General features: G+C 48.2%; 1 protein-coding gene across 1 annotated transcript; it reads right to left on the reverse strand.

The window, feature by feature from the left end:
- Positions 1 to 3596: 3596 nt before the first annotated feature.
- LOC306780213 (E3 ubiquitin-protein ligase TRIM21-like) lies at positions 3597 to 22225 on the reverse strand (the record flags this gene model as incomplete). The annotated part of the gene is made up of 2 exons (XM_079272489.1): positions 3597 to 4658; positions 21644 to 22225. The coding sequence occupies 2 exons, from the start codon at positions 22223 to 22225 to the stop codon at positions 3597 to 3599; spliced, it is 1644 nt and encodes a 547-aa protein (XP_079128615.1).
- Between the last annotated feature and the right edge of the window lie 1337 nt (positions 22226 to 23562).

A 23562-nucleotide genomic window follows, 5' to 3' on the forward strand; every position in this document is an offset into this window, starting at 1 on the left:
ATCGTTCATCGGAAAGTTCCTTTTTCAAATTCAGATTTTCCGAGAGTAGGCTCCGCATCTCAGCTTGCATTGCTGCAATCGTGGCCCCACCGAGGTCTGTCTGGTTGTCTTGGTTATTCTTATCCTCGTCCTCATCCTCTGCTGCTGGTGGGCTGTCATATGCATGATCCGACGTTAAACTCATATCAAGCAATGCTGAGGCTGCATCTATGTGTTTCGCCTGTTGTACACGCTCGACGGTCTCTGGTACCGACTGCTGTCACGGGCCGATGAAGCTTCGGTAACCTTCTCATGTCCAAGTTTTAGAGACGGAGACCAGTCTGGATTATCGGCATCTTGGAGAGTAGAGGGTTTACCTGAAACAGTTTGTAATAAACATTGAAATACAAGTTTACCGAAGTAGTCTTATCGGATTAATTTATATTTCCTTTCTTAAATACTGTTCACAAACGAATTAGTAAATAAAATCACTGACCACTTATAAAGTGATCCGCACATACTCTAGTCGTACGCCAAATTAGAGTCTACAAGACCCGGCTGGGATCAGGTGATCAACAGCAGGCTTGATGAACTCTTATTTTAGTTCATGTGCCTTTGTCTCATTTCTGTCCTTGTGCTGCAGCAACAACCGCATTTATTTCTATTTTCTTAATCTCAGGAGTCGTCGTTAACGTTTCTCCTTCGGGCTCGTGGCTTTGACTTTTTAGTTTTTAATCAAAGAACCAGATGTATTTTCTTCACACTGTTCTGCTCTGTGGTACTGTCTCCTGAGTCGTGAGCCACTCTGACGCTGGTGAGGGTAGGGTTCTACAGAGACTCTTTCATTTAATGTAACAAATCTATATTATTGGTGATTTACGGTGTAAACATTATTGATTCTTCACATTCTGATCAATGGGTTTTTTCTATTTGTCTGTAAATGTTTTTCTACTCCAACACACAGACATGATGAATAGTACATTATAGGACTACTATAAGGACTACTGCATTCATTGTTTTAGCAAGGTACCTCATCTTGATCATGTTTTTTATTGTCTTTTGTTTCAGCTGAATGAGGAGTTCAGAAGAATAACCACAGTTCATCTGGAGCGAACCTTTTTGTCGAAATTAGAAATTGGACAATTGCACCACCAACTTTCTGGAGATACTTGGGACAAAGGGCGGAGTTGCAGGAACCAAAGACCCATGCTGGATTCACCCAGCCTGGTAAAGTTTAGATATCATATATTTATATTATATAAAATTATGTTGGGCTCATATACACTGAGAATAGATACATAATGACGCATTTGAACACATTCAATATTTTTGTTAGTTTCCCCCACTATTGTCCTTTTTTGAGAACGCATCAGACTTGAAAATGAACATTAGTAAATTTGAATTTCAAAGATGTCATTGAAGAGGACTATGCTCAACATGTCATGAAGATCCTTGTCATCCATGGAAATGCAACACAGAAAGGCTTCACTCCTGACAATGGCATCGAGGGAAAAGAGGTTCTTGATGACTGTCAAAGTGTGGCAAAGGCTTGCCTTCTGCTCATGGGCTTCATCTGTGTATCTAAGTGTTGTCAAGCAATACCCATCGTTTCTAATTAAAAGTGTTTGTTAAATGACTAAGCGTTTGTGTCCTTAAATTTGTTATTGGCAGCACTGATTTAGAAATGTTTTGTCTGGCAATGCCAACCAGATTATATATGTTGGTATTGGTGTGTGTCTGTCAGCAGTGACCTCTTTCACAGTTCACAAGTAAAGCTGCTGCAGTTTAAAAGAAGATGTTTCATGTTTTGTAGAAGCCTTATGTTAAGACAATTTTATTAAATAACAGTAGCCCAGTTTAGAAAATGCAACATTCATATTTGAATAGTTGTGTAGAGAAGTAGTAGATAAAAGATATATTGTGTAAATATTACTTAATATTTCTCAACAGAAAAAGTAAAGAAAAGCTCGTTAAATATACATGAAACACCTAATTGATTTCTACTGGGGTTTTGTAATTAGATCCAAAGGTAGCCTGAGTAAAGATTACTATAAAAGGCTAAGTACATTTTATGTCTTAAGGGAGAAATTTGCAAGTAAAAGTTACTTGCATATTTTGGATAAAAACCAATTCTTACTAGTAAGTAAACTTAACTTGAGAATATCTGAGGAAAAATTACTCACAATTCCTGCGTGCAAATTGTTACCTAGCTTTTTTCAAGTAAATGTTACTTTTTTTTCAGTGTACAATACCTCAAAATTGTAGTTAAATACAGTACTTGATTACATCTAAATAAAGACAAATCCAGTTAAAACGTTACTTGTTTTTATTGTATTGAGGATGATGTGGAGAGAAAGATCTCCTCACAATGAAAGTGGAGCAGGCCAGCACACGTGGACTGATAGCTTTTCAGTCACACGGCGCTAAAAACGCTACCGAAACTGGTTTACAGTTAAAAGGATTTAATCCCACTGATGCAAGTATGATTACAGTTAAACATTGGAGTACATACTCCTATGAAATATTACAATATTAACCCACTTTGGAAAAAACTACCTCTGGTCCCAGGACACAGCTGTCCCAGGGAACCACACGCTAAAAGAGGCAGAAAAACACTTCTATCCCCGCCCACATATTCGTTCGCGACTCCTCCTCTCCCGTCTATCTCAATTTCTATTGGCTAACTTCTCTACACACTTCTGTAAACACCTATCTCCACATCTCTCTCTCCCTGAGCAGCTAACACATTCAAATTCTGTCAGTTATGGCTTTATCCCTTCTATGCTAATCCTTCAGTATGAAAGTTAAACTTCTGCAACTTGGCAGAAGCTTCATGTCTTTTAGCTACTAATCCTACATCACTTTATGTTTATCTTAATGATGCATATCGAATACACTTATGATTATGACTAATTATGAATTCTTAATTATGAATTATTAAACACTTTTATTATATCTACTGAACATACCGTTCTTTGCTCAAATTTCTTACAATGAGCAGAGAGGACTTTATGAAATACAAATAACATGATACAAAACGTTTATTCTCTGATCACAGCAGCTGAATGTTTCATGATCAGATTTTGTTGATTCATTTTTAGCCAATATGAATCAAAAATTCATCTTTAATTTACCTCTGAAAACATACCAGACAGAGATCCCTTGATTATTCTTTTAATTTGAAAATGATTAAAACTAAAACCCTTAAAACACCTTTTTTTAACAAAAAAATAAGTGGTACATGACTTTATCCAATAATTTGTTCCAGTATTCATAAGTTATTATATATACACTAATCAAACAATAAAACATGTTAATTTGGCACCCAGATATTTAAGGAATGTTTAAATGCTTCTTATTCCTGAGTACATTGTTTTTGATGATTCAACAGTCTTGAAGGCAGGTTATGCAGTTATTAGAATGAATTAGATGACATTAGATAATATCAATCAGTGGCTTCATGTCTGTGTGTTGGAGTAGAAAAACATTTACAGACAAATAGAAAAAACCCATTGATCAGAATGTGAAGAATCAATAATGTTTACACCGTAAATCACCAATAATATAGATTTGTTACATTAAATGAAAGAGTCTCTGTAGAACATCAAGTGTTTGTTCTACTCAGTGTGATTGACAGGAGAGATGATCAGAGGAGCAGAGTTTTTGCCACCATAATTATTACATGGACTAAAGAATGGGTAGAGTTTCTCAGTGAAGCAGCAGCCAGTAAAGGAGTAGATAAGAGCTGCAGCATCAACGTCATAGAAGGAGACCAGACCCTCCTCATAGTCCACAAACACCCCCACCTTCTGAGGCCGAGACTTCAGAGAGAGACAGACTGAAGGGTCATCACGAGCTTTGTACTCATTCTCATTCCTCAACCACATCGTCCAGTAACCTTTCTGAGGAGTCGGTGTGATGATTCCCTTCCTGTTGATCGACTCTCTGGCCACTCCTATTGTCCACTGAGTCTTCCCTTTAACCTGAACCTCGTAGTAAAATCTTCCTGAAGAGAATCTCTGCTTTGCTAAGACACTAATAAAACAATCAAATCTCTCTGGATTGTCTGGGAGATTATTCCCTACATCACCATGTTTAACTTGTTTTCCATCACCAGACAGAATAAGATGGCAATGTGCTGTATCAAGATCAAGTGTCACATCCACTGCAGACTGCTGGACCCTCTTCAGCTCGGCCTCTGGCAGCTTCTTCATCTGTTTACTGATCGTTTCCACCAGCCGATTCACAGCTCTCACCACAGTCCCCTCATATGAAGGTGGACTGACTCTGACTCCTGTCCAGTTTTTGGTGGGTGGAGCAGTGTTCAGGGTCCTGAAGCTCTGGAGGAGGTGGAGGAGGTCTTCAGAGCGTGAGAGCTGCTCCACCTCAGTGCTTCTCTTCTTCAGCTCAGAGATTTCCTGTTCCAGCTCTTCGATGAAGCCTTCAGCCTGTTTCTCTGTCTTACTCTGCTTCTCTTTGATCGTGTCGATGAGCTCGTTCATTCTTCTCTCGACAGACTCCATCAGAGCGGTGAAGACCTGAACACCATCTGCTATCTCTCTGTCTGCATCCTCCTCACTGAGCTCCACTGAGTGTTTGATCTCCTGAATCTTCAGTCGTCTCTTCTGGATCATCTGCTGAATTTCAGTCTCAGTCTTCCCCAGCTCGGCCTTCTTTCCTTCTGTCAAGAAGAGTTGACCTCTCAGCGCTGCCTCGGCAACATGTCGACACATTCAAGGGAGAGAGAGTCAGGCTATGAGCACAAAGCATATATTCAAAGTTGAAGTATAATCAAACAGATAACATGAATGAATAATATAACGAAATGTTCTAATCAATTGTGTAACAAATGTTTAACTGCATAGAAGTGATTTAAACAAATGTAATGAATGTTTCTGTGTGTTCTGTGTGAGGTTGGAGCTGAAATGAAATGTATTGGGCAAGAATGACATTGCTGTAATCAAGACCAGATGTTGGGTGTAGTCAAAGGAAAGTTCTGGAAACTGATGCAATAGTTGAGTCATACCGGCAATGTTCGGCTTAACGCCCTTTCCAGAGGGAGGGGGGATGAGTAATGGACCAAACAGGTGGGGGCTGATCACAGCCCATATGAGGAATATAAGGACATGCTTGCAAAGAGCAAAGCTGGGATTTCATCGCGGATGCCGTACCAAGCGCATCGGAAGAAGATACTAAAGCCTGCAGCTGATGTATTGAGGACTTCGTCTCTGTTCACGGAAAAGAGACCTCTGTTCGTGGACATTGAGATTAAAAGACGAAGGTTCTAACTCTCCCCACCGCTCGCCTCTTAACATCTGGACGACTGAGAAAGCCGCAGCTGCCTGAGAAAGACTTTGTACTGAGTTTTGAGAACAGCTGAACGGGCTCCGTTGCGGAGCGGGAGGACCGAGGGTCTGGCCAGACCTTCGCTCCTAACAACTCTAAAAGAACTCTTTCAATCGCACCATTGGACATCCAGCTCCAACCGAACCGTCTCGGCGACTAAAACTAATGAGTATAATCGAAGAAGATAATTAAATTGACTAATCATGTGTAGTGACATTTTATGTGAGCTGTAGCTGTAACCCCTGCAAACTAACTAAATATAACCTGCAATAAATATCTAATCTGCATTTAAAGTAAAATCCTCAAGTGCATTAATTTGCTCGAGTAGTAAAGAGTTCCTCGTGACAGTAAAACGTTAAAGCTATTGTATGTCTAACAACTGAGTTCTGAAAGGTTATCCTAGAGACCTAATCCACTTAACAACCCCTTACGGTTTTAGCAAGAATTAATCCTAGCCGTTAAAACCTAACCTGGCATTTACCAAGAGCACGGATCCATAAGAGGGAAGCTGCCATAACCGACGCGACTGGTGTGAGCGCCCGGGGCCAGGACTGGTCTCTCGGCCGAGCGCGCTCTGACCGGAGGAAGCAGGGTAGACGTCGGGAGTAACGGCAGTTAGCGGAGCCAGGCGAGTTCCCTCGCCAGAACACCAGCTCGAGAATCTTTTAATAGAGAGCTGAGTCAGTAATTAGCCCCGTATCGGGCCAGAAGTACCCAGGATCTAACACGTGGCGCCCAACGTGGGGCTCGACGGAAAAGGAGTACGTTGAGTCCAAAAGAAGAACCCCGGCAGCTAAGAGAGGCTGTCGTTCGTGTACGAAAAGACCTGAGGTGAGGCGTTGTGGTAGAAAGCAAAGCTGCCCAAGCCTCGAAGAGTCCGATTGCGAAGACATCCACGAATCGAAGCTGTGTGTGGTATTTACAGGCCAACACAGGAGAATCCGCAGGCGACGGGGAGCATCGACCAGACTCGCCCGACCTGTAGAGGGACCAGAGCCTGATCCCATCCCTTCCTCAACGCGCGACGAGAGGCTTTGGGAGGAAGGCGACTCGAGACAACAAAGACAAAGACAAAGTCCAAGATGGAAGAATCGCCCGGAGGATCCGATAGCGGCGGAGGCGACCCAGCGGTACGAGCCAACGGCCCTGATGGAGGAAGCGCCACCGGACAGCAGAGAGGACCCGACGGCGACGAAGGCAGCCCGCAGACGGCGACGCCTCAGCAGAGCGAGCCAGTGACATCGCCCCTGGACCAGGCAACAGATGACAGCCCGGACCAGCAGAAGGACGACGCTGGACCAAAAGGAGCGACATCGGGAGTACCGACACCGATGCCGTATCCAGGGGCACAACGCAGAAGCGAAGTCCAACATCAGATCGTCCTGAATGGCAGAGGATGGGACACCTGGGACAAATCTGTTCAACAACACCTGATCGAGCTGCATGAAGAAGCAGATAAGGCGAAGGTGGGGGAAAAAGTAAAAGCAATTTGCAAAGATAAAGGGGGTTATCTTGCTCCCCTTGCCCTTGAGTCAGGACTGGTGGTGGCGGTAGTAGAGTGTGAAGGACCGCCGAAAAGCAAACCGAAGATAACAGAATGGCTACGTTGGTGGCTGGAAGTGATGAAAGTCATAAAAGGAAAAATAGTCACCGTAATCAGCCCGTCAAAAGACTACGACTCAGTCGTAAAGATGCTGGCCGCAGAAATTGTAGCGGGGGCAGTGACTATACAGAAGAATGTAAAAGCCACCCCCCGCTACAGAGAAAGTGAAAAAGAGCGAGAAGCCATAGCGGCATGGATAGCCGGACAACCAAGTTACCACACGGCTCCCCACGAAGATCAGCTCAGCGCCCAAGGGACCTCGGTGCACACGGACTCCTCCACGGGGGTGTCCTCGGAATCCGACATAGGGGACAAACAGGATAGCGGCAGCAACGGGGAGATCTCAGAGGAGGACGAACCGAGGGACGACTCAACGCTGGATAGGAGCGCCGAGTACCAACTGCTCCCGCCCTCCATGCAATCCGGGACTCCCGCTGCCGCTGCAGTAAAAAAGGTCCTGCGGGACTACAACGGCCCAGTACCGGGAAGGCACAAAAAAGCTCAGGGTAAGACAAGACACGTTCGCTCCCCGAACCAAGAAGAGCATCTTCAAAAGTTGAAAAAGATGCCCGAGGGGACCAAAAAATATGCGAACCAGACAGGGTTAACTGCATATAACCACTTCGGAGAGCCTTGGGACATAGACAGCCATGGACTGGTTGTCTTAACCAACTCACATCTAAAGCCTCATATCTCCCGGTTCAGAAAGAATCTGGTAAGAGAGGCAGGCAGCCTCTACAAAGAAGAACTTGAGGTGCGCCTCCCGGGATGCAGACAAAGACAGGAGGAGGTGGTGGTTACGAGCGGCGGAGAATCAAGACATTATGCGGTGCTACACGTACCGATCGAAGGATATGAGGATGGCGAAGATCAAGACGCCTATCGGGACAGCATAGAGGAGGCATTAGAAAAAGGTGTCACCCGAGCAAGCGAATTGTCCTTCAAAAGAGTCGTTATATGTAACGACGGCGCCAGGTCCGGCAACCTACCATGGGAGGTAGCAGAAGAAGCGGCAATGAGGATTCTGCACCTCCTGATGAACGCTCCCCACGGGTGGAACAACATCCGCGAGTTGGTGATAGTCACCTCGGTGGCCCAATACCGAGAGAGAAAAGAGAGAATACTGAGACCCCTCTTCAAAACGGAGGGGCCAAACAACTGGAGGGCAGGACCGCCGGAATACAAGGACGAGAACGCCCCAGTTGCGAAAGCAGTTCTGCCACGGCTCCCGCAATCAGTAAGATTGAAGAGAGAAACCAGGACCGAGCAGAGGAGCTACGAGGAATCAACACCCGGTCCCTCAGGACGGGAGGAGCGACGTCCACAGGTCAGCTCAAGCCAGGAAAAACCACAAAAGGAAAGAAGAACTCCAATCCCCTCTCCCCGGACAGTAGCGGTGCAGACAGAAGAGGAAACCCCCGTGCCAACCAAACCTCCACGGGGGATCCCCAGCCCAGCAGAGTCCGTCGGCATGCAGAGAATGCGCTACTCCGGAGGAGGAGAAGCGCCCATGATAAGGTTCGAAGGTCCCGCCGGGACCAGGGAGAGTCCGAGGACTCCACAGAGAACGCCAGAACCAGTTCAGCCGGCCTCGCCGTCAGCAGAACCAGAACGAGAGGCGCAGGAAGAAGCGGCAGATGTGAGTTCAGATGAAGAAGAAACAGCGCCAAGCCTGACCTCCATCGAATACGATGCTCCAGGAGGAATGACCGACCTGAGAATAGGAAGCAGAAAAGGCAAGAAGAACGCGCTGCCCCTAGTTTCAGTGTGCACGGCTTCGCTGAAATTCCCCCGAGACGATCGTTACGGGCCCATGACCACCAAAGACGGAAGAAAAGCCTATGCTCCAGAGGTCGGTCAAACAAGTTATGATGTTCCAGAAATATGGCTGCACGACCTCGAAGAAATGAAAGGAACAATAGTCTACGCGACAAAAAGAGAATGGGCGAATTTTCTAATGACCCCGACCTACGGCTCCCTCGCAACAGCCACGGAGCTGACGGGTAACTTTCGCACAGGCTTTGTGACAATCGTGTACGACGTCATGTTGCGACGCCTGAAGAAAGCAGCCTACAAGCTGGCAGCGGAGGAAAACAAAGCGCGGAGGCAAGACATCTCGGACACCGAGGACGAACAGCCACCTCCAGGGCAGGGCCTCGCACGAAGCAGCTGTCCCACCACCGCTGAAGAAAATGACTGCATAACAAAGATGCGGGCTTCCACCCAGAGCTTTGGTGAGTTCAAAAAGATCAAGGCGATGGTGACAAACCGAGACCCAAAAGAATCGGTGCAAGAATATCTGACGCAGAAATGGCTTATGGTAAAAGCTAGCTCCACAAACGATGAGGCGAAAAGATTGTGGCTGGCTCATGTGACGGACCAACCGATGGGTCCCGAAGAAACCGCGGAACAGCACTACCGAAGATTAGTGTTGGAAGACTGCGAAGACGAGGAGTCACACATCGACAAGGCAAGAAAAAGCTTAGACAAAGGGCAAACTCTCACCCAGGCATGGTACGCCTTGCGACAGGCGATTCCGCCGGACAGAAGTGTGCAAGTCCTTAGGAAGCTGACAAAGGGCCTAATGAATGACATCGATTTTGTGACCCTAAACATCAGCAAAAGTACCACCGAACAAATCCAAGAAACAGTAAGAAAATGGGATTTGAAGAAAAAACACTTGGAAGACAAAAGAGAAAAAGGAAACCAGCCGAAGCCGCCGGCTCCCAGGCCCTCGTATGACAACGCACGGCCCACCGAGGGACCCGGTCCTTCACAGACACAGAGAAGGCAGTCGGGAGGATTCCAGAGGAGTCCACAAAACTACGAGCGTGAGCCAGGATTCCGGAGGGGTTCTCAAGGCTACCAAGGCTACCCGCGAGAGCAAGGACCTCAGAGGGGTCCACAAGGCAATCAGAGGGAGCAGGGAGCTCCAAGGCAAGAAGGTTTCCAGAGGCAGGGCGTTTACCACAGGGCCCAGCCAGATCAACAACAGGAGGGGCCACGGCCCCCACCAGCCAACAAGAGCGGTTTTCTCTCTTCCGAGGATTACAACAAGCTGACGACAGAACAGAAACAGGCCCTTCGTGCCTCCCGCCTAGAAGCTGGGAGCGAAGGGCAGAGAAAGTAATGGCTAAGCGGGCGCGGGTCACAGTGGATCATGCCTATTGGGTGGGGGACGACATATACACCGACGTGGATGGAATCCCCTATCAGGTAGATACTGGTGCAGAAGTGTCGATGACCCGCAAATGCCTTGAAACAAAAGGACACCTGACTGTTCAACTAGCCGACGGAACCATCAAAAAGATTCCGTTTGGCGTCTGGAAAGGAGTTGTATGGGCTCTAGGACCCTACAATTTAATGACAATAACAGACTTAAAAGAGCTGCATAGCAGCCCAGGCAATCGAACCCCAATACAACAGCGACTCAGAGTCCTCGGGGCAAAACTAATCCAGATGGGATCGTTATCACCGGAGTGGTACAAACCAGTGAACATTCCAGAAGTGACCAAGCAACAAATTGAAGACAGCGACCTTTCTCCGGAGGGAAAAGAAACGCTAGAAGACATACTTTCCAAAGCCGGAGTGGCTAGGTTCAAAAATGACTGTGGAGACATGGGTACGAAGTACACCCACACCATAGAAGGGGGTGTACACCCGCCCGTCCGCCAATACCCCCTGAATCCAGGGGCCGTTGCAGAAATGGACCTGATAGTCACGGAGCTCAGCGAACTAGGAGTGGTGCGCGAGGAGCCAAATCCCATCACAAACAGCCCAATACAGGCAGTCAAAAAGCCTGAGTCATCGGGAGGTGGCTGGAGACCTGTTATCAACTTCAAGGCCCTCAACCGCAGGACTGTCGCCAACCGTGCCAGCCTGATCAACCCACAAGGGACGCTGAAGACACTAAGACTGAAAAGGTACAAATCCTGCATAGATCTGGCAAACGGATTTTTCTCGTTGAGGCTAGCCAAAGCCTCCCAGGGCAAGACAGCGTTCACCCACAAAGGTAAAGCGTACGTCTGGGAACGGCTACCGCAAGGCTACAAAAACTCTCCGAATGTTTTCCAGTCGGCCGTAATGGATATACTTGACGGCCTAGAGACAACAATCTACATCGATGATGTATTCATTGCGGATGACACCGAAGAAGAACATCTGCAAAAATTGAGACAAGTCGTAGAACGACTAACAGCAGCAGGCTTGAAATTGAATCTGAAAAAATGCCAATTTGGACGATTCCAAGTGAACTACCTGGGATTCCAGGTCTCCAACGACCTGGGACTCTCGGACGGATTCCGGGATAAAGTGGAGCAGATCGACCCACCAACCTCGCTGAACGAACTACAGAGAGTACTGGGACTCTGCAACTATGTTAGGGACCATGTCCCTAGCTACCAGAAGCATGCAAAACCACTGTATGTAAAACTACGCAAAGAAAAGCCAGAAGATGCCCACAAGAAGTGGGAATGGACCGCAACGGATCAAAACAATTTGGAAAACCTCCAGACAGCCATTAAAGACGCTTTGCGGCTGGAGCCACGAAGCCTTACAACCAAGCTGGTGGCAGAGGTCAGTTGCAACGACGACGACGCAGTGGTAAAAGTGTGCAACGAGGGCGGGGGAATAGTCACTTTGTGGAGCTACACCCTGTCCTCCGTGGAAAAGAAATATCCAGCGGAAGAGAAGGAGTTGGCAGTTCTGGCAAGGTATTGGAGCACCCTGAAAGACCTTGCTCAAGGGCAGGGCATCAGGGTCCTCACGCAAAGCCAGGTCCATCGATTCCTAAGAAAAGCCACGGTAGAGAGCACGAAGGCGACGAACGCGAGGTGGGGACGTTGGGAAGACATCCTGCTGGACCCTGACCTCGAAATCGGCCCTGCACAACCCGTGAGTAAGAAAAAGACGACACAGGACGAGAAGCCAGCCGAACCGATAGAGTGGACTCTATACACCGACGGCTCGCGAAAAGGACAAGACGACAAAGCCTACTGGGGCTTCATTCTCAAGCACAATGAGAAGGAGCGCTTCAGACAACGAGGCCAAATCCCCGGCAGTGCCCAGACCGGGGAGGTGACAGCAATACTGGAAGGTTTGCTCGAGTTGGAGCGAAGAAAGGTGAAAAGAGCTAGAGTCATAACTGATAGTTATTACTGTGCTCAGGCCCTTAATGAAGACCTGTCCATATGGGAAGAAAATGGTTTTGAGAGTGCTAAAAACAAGAAAGTAGCTCACGAAAACCTATGGAGAAAAATAGCCGAATTGCGGCTAACAATGGAGCTCGAAGTGGTGCACCAGAGGGCCCACACGCGAGCAGGAACTCATTGGCAAGGAAACGAAGAAGTGGATCGTTTCGTCCAGATGAGACAAATTGTCTTTGTTGGGATCGAGAAGTGGGAAGATTTGCCCAAAGGACGGGTAGTCCCAGAAGAGAACGTGAAGGAGGTGGTGCAAGCAGTGCATGGAGCACTTGGACATGCAGGCACCGTTCCAACGCGAAGGGAACTGGAAAGGCAGCGACTCTGGATTCCTGAAAAAGAAGTCCGCAGAATCCTTCAAGACTGTGAGTTGTGTGGTCGATACAACGCAGGAAGGAGAGGACAAAGAGTGGGAGGTCTCACCATTAAAAGTACCGTACCCTGGGGTTCTATCTGCATGGATGTGGCAGGACCCTTAGGGGTACCGGGTAAAAGTGGAGAAAAGTACCTGTTGGTGCTTGTGGACTCCATGTCAGGGTATGTAACCACAAAAGCAGTAAGAAAAGCTAATGGCAACAGTGTTGTTAGCATGCTGGACCAAGTCTGTGGCTACTTGGGGTTGCCTAAAGAGCTCAGGACCGACAACGGAACGCATTTTCGCAACGCTAAAGTGGACCAGTGGTGCCAACAGCATGGGGTAATGAGGATTTACTCTCCCCCATACACCCCCCAGGCTAACGGGGTGGTGGAAAGGACCATTGGCTTGGTGAAAAGTTGGATTGGGAAAAATGCCAACTCGAGAGAATGGAGCACTAAGACCCTGGAGATCGCCAAAACCCTGAACGACCGCTACCGAAGTGACAGGCCCTCCCCTGCGGAGGAGCTGATGCGCCGCCCCTTCACATCACAGGAAGTGGGGCGGGGCTCAGAAGACAAAGAGCCCAAGCTTGAGCAAAAAGTGCCACTTCGAGTAGGACAGCGCGTCTGGATCAAGGCTCAGGTCGGTGCTCCTAACTCTGCAGTCAAAGCCAAGTACGATAAATCAGACATAATTGTCAAGATATTGGACAGTAATACTGTTCAACTCAAGAAGAAAGGAATCCAAGGAGTAGGGCAGCTGAAGCCAGTTCCGTACTAGGAGAAAACCAGGAACTCAAAAATGGCCACCCACATACAAGCTTTACCACCCTTTGTCAGAGTGGCCAATGTCAAAGGGGTGGTTAACATGAGAAGGAGTACTACGGGGCTCTGGGCAGGAAGAGCCATGAAGAAGTTGGAGTATGCAAAGAAAGGCTTTCTCTCAGAAGAGAATGAAGTCTTAACATGGAAAGAAATCAAGAATGATTGTGTGGTCTGCCTGCTGCCGACCACCCTTAACCTCACATGGCAGGGACCCGGAAACAAGAAACCACACCGGGTCTCTGGACGAAGAAAGGAATTTGACCGTATGACCAACAAACCAGTGAAGGTTTTGGATGCATATGTGTGCGGTTTTTGTCGTATCGCGCTTTTACCAAGGTTGCACTTCGTCATCCAGTGGGATCTGCGGGGGACAAAGCTGAACCTTAAAGACTGTGTCTGCCAATGGGATGGACACAGGCTGCTCCTCTGTGCGTCTTGCTCTGTACTCCAGCTGAATGGACTGCTGGTGCAAGCTGGAGCAGCCGACGGATGGCAGGTGAGAAAGTTTCTTCAGCCAATACAAACCCTGGCACCCGCCTTGTGGGAAGGTGAGGGTGCTGCCGCTCCTGTTGATCTATCACAAGCAGCGACTGGGGGACCTTCGGCACCATCTATGGGCCTACTCGACGGCGACCCACAAGAAGTAAGTGGAAACCGTAGTGAAGTCCCCATGAGATCCTGGTGGGAGTCAGTGCAAAGGAACTGGCCATACAGCCCAGGCCAGGCCGAAGTTATCAACCCGCCCCTGTCTTCCGTACAGATCCCAGCGGCCTTCAGGGTCTTTCGCAGCCCTGATGACCCAGGGTACACAGCCACCGCAGCAAACCTACCCGATTGCCGCTTGGAGATGGCAACACGAGAGGGGTGGCTGGGGCCCTGGGAATTAACAACCTGGCGCGAGTTAATTGAGGAGGTGTTTTGTGATCCTGATGTGCCAATACGTGAGCTTGCCCCGGTACCAACAGAAGCTGGTGCTCGCGGCACGAATCTCCAGTATTCCACCACAGATCTGGACGCCTTCCACCACACCGGTGCCAGGACCAAGGAAAAGAGTAAGATTTTCACGGTCACCCCAGAGGGATGGCGCAGAAACGGTGCTATGCAAATACCGGGCTCCTGGGCGTCCAGAGCGCCAACGCCTACATGGGAGACCCGCACAATGCGCGTCATGGTGACGCTGAAAACCGTGATGGTTCCATTCGACGGTGTGTACTCCGTCGGGGTGGAGCTGACCAGAGCGGATGAGGCGGAGCCTCCTCCAAACCCACGCACAGACGCAAAAGGTTTGACCGCTTGGGCACGGAAGTCATTTCGCAAACTGCAGCGGGGTGGAAAGCCTCGCAGTAGCAGCACTTAGAAAAGTATAGCTGCTAGAAGAAACGGAACTTGATTGTCAACATGTCGCTGCCAAACCCACCAAACAAAGATTGCAGGGACCTATCAATAGTCTCTCAGTCCCTCCTCGCACAAAGAAGGCCATATCTGCAATTGCCGAACGAAAATGTCTTTTTGGACAAACCCCAACGCGATTTTGCCTACCGAAAAGGCCTCTGTGGATCCGGCGCCTATTTCTGCAGCAATGGCGAATATAGGCGCTCGCTTGACCTGTCAATACCCGGGAAGGCGGAATTGCTGACTGCTTTTCGCACAGGATGGCAACTCCAATATGACAGAGTCAATCGGACCCATCCGTGGCTGCTGCAGCCAGTCCTCCCTTGTCCTGACCAATCCCCCTGGATCCTGAATACCGTGTTCATCTCAGTTATGGGTCTGCGGTTGAAGTTGCGCTGGGGTCCTAACTATGCTGATTATTTGCAAAACGACTATGTTGATCTTTCGCTGGGTGAAAATGTGATCTGGACCACCAGCCCGGTCATGCGGCGTCTCATAGCGCTCCACGTGAAAAACAGCGCGCGCTGTGTAATTGAGAACCAAGACATAGAGTTGCGTATGGTTCATTACCGCCTGCCAGGCCTTGGCCCACCGAACCCGGACCCATGCCTGCCCATGAGGGAATTGCCTCCTTCCAGATTACGGACTACGGGGTTTGGCCGGCTTAACCTTCACGAACCCTTGGCAGCATGGGCTAAAGTAACGGAGCTCCAGACGGACGACGGTCAGCCGTTATACGCATCTCTTGCCAAAGTCCGGATCCTTATCGACCCAGTGGACAGACAGATCTACGCATGGCTGCGGCAAAATAATGCTGTGAACGAGGGTTGCTTTGAACCCCCCCCCTGCTCCCCCTCCTTAATCGTCACCTACTACCAGTGGGTGTGGCGGGGGCTGGACTTAGCCATTGGCAGATACCCATCGGTGCTATATCACCAGCTCCTGAAGGGCAGGATTAGTCAGTGCGATCCTGACTCTCCCCCGCGCCTCAGCTCCGGATGCCTAGCTCCTCTTCCAGAGGTGCTACCGACCAGAGCACTGCAGAACCCGAAACCATGGATCTCCCACTACTTCATGGGAGAGTTCATGAATTTAGGCGATCCTCAACCTTTACCCCCGTCTCATTAAGACGCCCCGGCAAGCGACTGGACCAATCAAGTGAACGACCTCGGAATGGAAAACGATTATGGCTTTGCTTAATGGCTAAAGTAGTAGCAGTATTAACAGGACTATGCCTTGTCCTGGCTATACTGTACTACTATGGTAGTATCCCATGGGCCCTCACTCATGTGAGGGTGTCCTACACTACCACAAAGCAGTTCGACCAGACATGCTGGACGGTCGACTCTGGAACGATCGTTCTCTCTCAACTCGCTGGACAGAAGCGCGCCTCGCCCTGGTTGGACCTTGAGGTTGGATCTAATGCAACCCGTCAAGTCCAAGAAGGGGGTGGGCCGCCACCGAACCTGACAGCTACTATCATCACGTGGATGACTATCTGGGAACAGAAAATCAACGATTCGAAAATCAACGACACGGGTGAAGAAACAGACTGGGCAGGCGAATTCCAGAAAGAAATAGAGAACTCGACATGGAGGATAGATGAAGTATCTACGCTAGGAGCGGAGATGAAGATTACGGTAATGATGAAGAAAGCACAAGAAGAAAAACGGGCACAGTGTAATTGGATCTACCCCGAAAACGGTGTCCCAGGCTGGTACTGTTCATGGGCATGTGTCTCATGGTCAGAGCAAGGGAACGAGGGATACTGGAAACCCGAGGTAACCTATGCAGCGAGCCACCGCAATGATACGTGTTTGATGATTTTACCGGCAGACGGAATGTTCTGGGGACACTACAATCTCACCTGTGAGGCCACACAACCGCGACGTAAACCACAGCGGGTGAAAGTTAAAGTGAGGCCAGAGAGGCCACTAGGTAACACCACCCTAGGAAACTCCACCGACTGCCAGCGGAGCAACCTCACCAGCCGAGCCGTGAATGTCACGCAGCAGAGGGAAGAAGAAGTAGTGGAAGTACAACCTACGGCTTCAGAGACGGTTCCAGAGGAAAAAGAAGAACAGCCGCCGCCGCTATTCAAGTCAAGTGACAGTCTTCGGAGAAATAGAAGCAGGAAATGGACGCAGCATTGTATAAAAAGCAAGCTCCCTCTCCTAGATAAGTGCTTCTGGAATGTGTTCTTTTATTGCGAAGGTCAGAATTACTTCGTAATAACTCCGGTAAACAAACCACAGTATCAGGCTCATAAGTTCATCTATCTACCCGAACCTAATGCCCGGCACGAGGCTTGGCTCAACAACACCCTGCCGTGGATATGGATAACCGAGCTAAAGCATTTCAAAGGAGCCTTCAAGGAGGGATACTCCAGAGCCAGCTACGGCCTTTTGGGACCACGGACAACCGACATGTATGTACAAAAGCTGCCGAAACCCGAGGATTTAATGACAGCCCCAAGAGGGGATTTCCAAAAGATTGACACTTGTGTGACCAACAAAATGTTCATCGCTCTGAATGGGACAGAGTATCTAGCCGACGGCGCCTCCCCGAGATGCACACTCTGGCAAGAGTGGTATCGGGCTTGGGGAACGTGGCTATATGACTGCACAGGCCTGAAGACGAACAAAACGATCAAAGGAACCCTGCAGGCATGGAAAGAGGCCCACACCCGGGACGACGGTTCAACCTGGTGGGGCCTACAGAAGGATGAAGTGTTAGAATGGGTGGTGCCATGTCTAACTCAAACCAACAACTACTGGGTGAAGTATCAGTACCTGGCCACAGTGTACTCGAAAGAAAGAGACATCTGGCCTGGGGTTTGGAGCCGACCAGAACCATATGTGGGCCCGCGGCCCTGGAAGATGGAATGCAATCGAGGAAACACGACCTGCAACATCAGCCTGGCCGGGGGACATTGTGAGTCTGTGCCAGGATGGGAAGACCATTGCCAGACCCACTATGGAACAGAATATGAAACCCACGTGCAAGAAGTAACCTGGGTGAAGGCTAGAGATGGGAAATGGAGACGGTCAGGGCCTCTGACTAGCAGCTGTACCAACTTAATCCTGGGCCATCGCATGAAAGACAGAGTGAACGTGAACGGCCTAATCATTCCCCCAGTAACCAACCCTACAGTCTTTTTAGCTGAGGGCCACGCCTTCAGGAAAAGCCTCTGCGAGGGTAAAGAAGACAAAGGATTTGAATGGGTAGGAGCTAACCGCCTCTACGGGAACGGAACATGCTACGAGCCAGAAGAACACTGGCTGAGTTGCGGGAGCGGCCGACGAGAACACGAGTGCAGTTGGATCGAACTAACGGGCGCCTCCATAGTCGGGACCGCAACCATCGTAGTGGAAGAAGTGGCAGGGAAGATTGGAGAAGGATTCTCGGTCATAAAGGGATGGATGGGGAGTTTGTTCTCCTGGCTTTGGCCTTATTTGTTGATGATAATTGGAATTATCATCTTGGGCCTAATAATCTGTGCCGCCATTAAGGGCGGGGTAGCAGCCACTGTTGCCTCGTGCTTTAAGGGGAAGTTGAAGGAAAAAGGAGAAGTGAAGAAGGGACTCCTCCCACGAAGGAAGGAGGAGTCCACCCACCTATAAAGGGTGAACAACTGGAGCGCCATAGCCATTGCAGACCCGGAACCTGAACCAAGAGCCTCATACTGGAAAAAGAACGAATAAACCTAAGAAAGCCAAGATGACCAACATGACCAACACCACAACCATTGCACCTCCAGGCATGAACGCCACTTCTCCCCCAGGCATGACCACTTTCGGAGTGAGTATGACCAACACCACGACTATTGTACCTCCAGGCATGACCACCTTCGGAATGAGTATAACTGAAGCATTACAGAACTCCTCCGACACAGCACGCAGATGCAGGCCATTTATTCGCTTAACCGACCTGGACTTTTGGGTCCTTGAGATCATATGGTTCTTCTACTGTTGCATGGGCGAATGGTCCATGAATCAGCCGCTAAGAATACTGGCCCTGGCTGTAGGGTGTCTGAAAACAGCGATTGAAAACATCTATCGAGGATCACTGTGGCTTACCCTGACATGGTTCGCTACATACCTCCTGGGGAGAATCCACATCGACTCTACTCGCTGCGGTCTAGTAAAGGGTGGAATGGTGATCATCTGGCTGGTAATCGACGTCGCTGCAGTTTTCTACAACCCCCTGAAGATGGTCTCGGCAATCGTCGAGGCCTTTCTGGCGGTTACAGCCCTGACGTATCTCGTGGTCATGACCATGGCTATGAAAGAAAGAGGAAGAGGGCGTTGGCTCCACAAGATCGGCGCCATTGCTCTTTGGGGCATAGGTTGGGGCATAACTGTCGCCATCTACTGGTTGGGTTCTGAATCATCAATCGGGATAGCAGCCTGGCTCATGCTGTATGAGCCTTTGTTTCCAAGAAGGGTTAGGCCTACAAGCCCAGGCCTAACACCTCCTCCAATGGTGTTGGCATCTCCATGGCTGCATTCTCTGGCTCTGCGGCGCTCTGCAAAGCGCTCCAATACTGAGAGGGGGCCTTAAAAAAGAATGAAAATAAGACCACCCCCTGCTTGCTAAAGCTTGGCTTGTAAAAATGCGCTGAAAAATGTAATGATTAATGAAGTCTTTGTGTTCAACAACATTCAGGAGGAGGTCTGCTGTGTCCGCTGTGGGATTCCTCCGGAGCTAATGTTGCACCTGTGGGAGGTAAACCAAGCCCTATGGTGCACCCAATGCTACCTGGGGCAATTCCCGGTAGGAGCAGCCAGCGGCCTCTTCTGCAAAGGAAGTACCCCTTATATGCCTGCGATGAATGTAGTCGACTGTATGGAATTAGAGGCTAAAGCAAAACCAGTGTGGACTTCCGCTGGAAGAACCCCACCAGAGGTCCTGCTCTATGCTGATGGTGTATACTGCCCAGTATACACAAAAATATGGGCGTATCCTGATGGCATCCGGGTGTCCAGCACCCACCTCACCGACGGCCGCTTCGTCGTCATTGGACCACGCCTGCCCGCCCTGCAGTATCCAGTACCAACTCCAGAAGAAGACGACGACACAGCAAGCATCACGGGTGTGGAACACCGAGACGTGGGTAGCCAGACGATGCTCGCAGGAGTAGTACCAAATCTAATGGGGATGTGGGGATACGACGAAGACTGCGGCGAGCTGGTGGAGGTAATCCCTGAAGGATTGATAGTTCCAGGCGAGGATGAGGACAAAGCAGCAACCAGCCCCGTCCCTACTCCGGCCTCCCTCTCCCCAGACAGCATTCTGAACCAGAATGTGTTGGCCCTGGTCCTGAGCCTGGACGAGCAGATGAAGGATGCCATAGATGACGAGGAAGATGACAACGCCCTCCTGGATTTCCAGCCACCAGGTATGGAAGGCCTGGTGGTGCTCGACAGCTGGCAACACGAATCCGAGCCGGAAGACGACGTTCTCATCATCACCGCCGAGGACGACGATGAGTTCCTAGAGGATTACTTGGGGCACAATGCGGCAGCTTGAGACCTCAAGAAGGGGGTGTCAAGAAGAGTTGACCTCTCAGCGCTGCCTCGGCAACATGTCGACACATTCAAGGGAGAGAGAGTCAGGCTATGAGCACAAAGCATATATTCAAAGTTGAAGTATAATCAAACAGATAACATGAATGAATAATATAACGAAATGTTCTAATCAATTGTGTAACAAATGTTTAACTGCATAGAAGTGATTTAAACAAATGTAATGAATGTTTCTGTGTGTTCTGTGTGAGGTTGGAGCTGAAATGAAATGTATTGGGCAAGAATGACATTGCTGTAATCAAGACCAGATGTTGGGTGTAGTCAAAGGAAAGTTCTGGAAACTGATGCAATAGTTGAGTCATACCGGCAATGTTCGGCTTAACGCCCTTTCCAGAGGGAGGGGGGATGAGTAATGGACCAAACAGGTGGGGGCTGATCACAGCCCATATGAGGAATATAAGGACATGCTTGCAAAGAGCAAAGCTGGGATTTCATCGCGGATGCCGTACCAAGCGCATCGGAAGAAGATACTAAAGCCTGCAGCTGATGTATTGAGGACTTCGTCTCTGTTCACGGAAAAGAGACCTCTGTTCGTGGACATTGAGATTAAAAGACGAAGGTTCTAACTCTCCCCACCGCTCGCCTCTTAACATCTGGACGACTGAGAAAGCCGCAGCTGCCTGAGAAAGACTTTGTACTGAGTTTTGAGAACAGCTGAACGGGCTCCGTTGCGGAGCGGGAGGACCGAGGGTCTGGCCAGACCTTCGCTCCTAACAACTCTAAAAGAACTCTTTCAATCGCACCATTGGACATCCAGCTCCAACCGAACCGTCTCGGCGACTAAAACTAATGAGTATAATCGAAGAAGATAATTAAATTGACTAATCATGTGTAGTGACATTTTATGTGAGCTGTAGCTGTAACCCCTGCAAACTAACTAAATATAACCTGCAATAAATATCTAATCTGCATTTAAAGTAAAATCCTCAAGTGCATTAATTTGCTCGAGTAGTAAAGAGTTCCTCGTGACAGTAAAACGTTAAAGCTATTGTATGTCTAACAACTGAGTTCTGAAAGGTTATCCTAGAGACCTAATCCACTTAACAACCCCTTACGGTTTTAGCAAGAATTAATCCTAGCCGTTAAAACCTAACCTGGCATTTACCAAGAGCACGGATCCATAAGAGGGAAGCTGCCATAACCGACGCGACTGGTGTGAGCGCCCGGGGCCAGGACTGGTCTCTCGGCCGAGCGCGCTCTGACCGGAGGAAGCAGGGTAGACGTCGGGAGTAACGGCAGTTAGCGGAGCCAGGCGAGTTCCCTCGCCAGAACACCAGCTCGAGAATCTTTTAATAGAGAGCTGAGTCAGTAATTAGCCCCGTATCGGGCCAGAAGTACCCAGGATCTAACACTTCATATTCTTCTTTCAGAGGAACAACATCATGGTTCTTGTGGTCTAAAACAGTGCAGAGCATGCAGACACACATCTGGTCGGTCTTACAGAACAGCTCCAGCAGTTTATCGTGCTTCGTACACATCCTGCCTTCCAGGTTCTCCACAGGGTCGATCAGCTGATGTCTTTTCATACCTGATCTTGTCAGATGAGGCTCCAGGTGAGTCTCACAGTAGGAGTCCAGACACACCAGGCAGGACTTCAGGGCCTTCAGTTTGGTTCCAGTGCAGACGTCACAGGGAACTTCTCCTGGTTTGGCAGCTTGTTTCTCTGAGCTGCTGCTGCTGGCTTTCTGTTGAGCTGACTGTCTGAACTGAGCAGCCATCTCAGAGATGAAAGTATTGACCCGCAACTCAGGTCTAGAGTTGAACACCTCTTTACAGTTGGGACACTGAGACGGGAAATTAACGTTCCAGTGTTGAGTGATGCAGGTTTTACAGAAGTTGTGTCCACATGGTATGGTGACTGGATCAGTGAACACATCCAGACAGATGGAGCACAGAAACTGATCAGCAGTCAGCAGACAGTTGGCAGCAGACATATCTACACTCTGAGGACAAGTGTGGAAAAAAACTGTTAAAACATATCTTTTGATTACTTGTTACTTAAATCAAACTATGATTAGTATATAAGAAGAGTCATCCTGAGCCCTCTAAACCGCCGCATTTGGAAGGCTGAAAATAAACCAGTTACCTACGTTTAGAGATGCCCTTCCAACCAGAATCATGTAGACGTGGACAGGTTGTCATTGTTTGCGTTTAAGAGGCACGAAGCTAAATCAATATGCACTTTGTTGTACATTGTTTAGTCTTTCTTCAGTTACACAGATATTGTGATGTATCGTAGATGATTGTCCTGTAATGTATCGAGTGTCACAGAATCTCTGTATAGTGATACCATCGTTATCCTGGGTAACATATCGTGATAGTATCGTGAGTTACTCTGTGATTCCCACTCTTTACTTTACATCACTGTCACGGTTTGAGACTATTTTCCAAAGATCAGACTGAGTTTGTTTGTGTGGTGGATTTGTTAAGACTAAACGAGTGAAGGTGGATCACTCTGCCTTTTGTTCTCTGTGGTTTAACATCACTTTTTAAGGCTGCCTCTGGCTGATCCCTGCATGCTGTCAGTCACTTACATGACTGTATGTTGTATTTGGGAATTAGCTGGTTGTTTGTTTATCAATAAATATATATATATAAATAATAAAACAATGATAAACTAATCTGATGTCTTAAGCATTGCAGTGATAATATCCTAGACCCTCTGGTTCTTGTTAAAATCATAATTTAAATCAGTGAAATCACAATAGAATTCAATTTAAACCCCAAACACACAATGTGATCCTTTAATTATTGTCACATCACATATTAAATAAGATAATAATATGTCTACCCTGCTGTTTATATTAAAGTGAAATTATTTTGAAAGTAGACAGAACATTTTAAATATTGAACAAACACATTTATAACAATTTACTTTAAAGCGTCTGAGGGAGCAGAGCAAAAGAAAAATAACTTTCTCTGTACAAAGATCTTTAGAGTCAAAGAGTCAGTTTGGACAAAGAGGAGGAAGAGAGAGGATGATGATGATGATAGAGAGCAGAGAATCAGACACATTAAATGTGCAGAATAAAAGACAGAAGATAACTGCTCCGGACTGCAGGATCTTATATATAATATTATTTCTACAACCCCCACAGCCTCCGATGGAGCTCAGCTAAACATTTGCTCTGAGTTGAACTTCCTGTCTGAGTAGAGCTGAGGTTTTGAGTTCAAAGGGTAAACGGGTCTGAAACGGGGAATTAGCTTAATGCTAATGCTAGCAGTGACTGTATTCTGTCTAACCTTTAACTAGAGTTCAGTCACTGTGGTT

This window comes from Melanostigma gelatinosum, assembly GCF_949748355.1.
Source record: "Melanostigma gelatinosum genome assembly, chromosome: 7".
Taxonomy (NCBI): Eukaryota; Metazoa; Chordata; class Actinopteri; order Perciformes; family Zoarcidae; genus Melanostigma; species Melanostigma gelatinosum.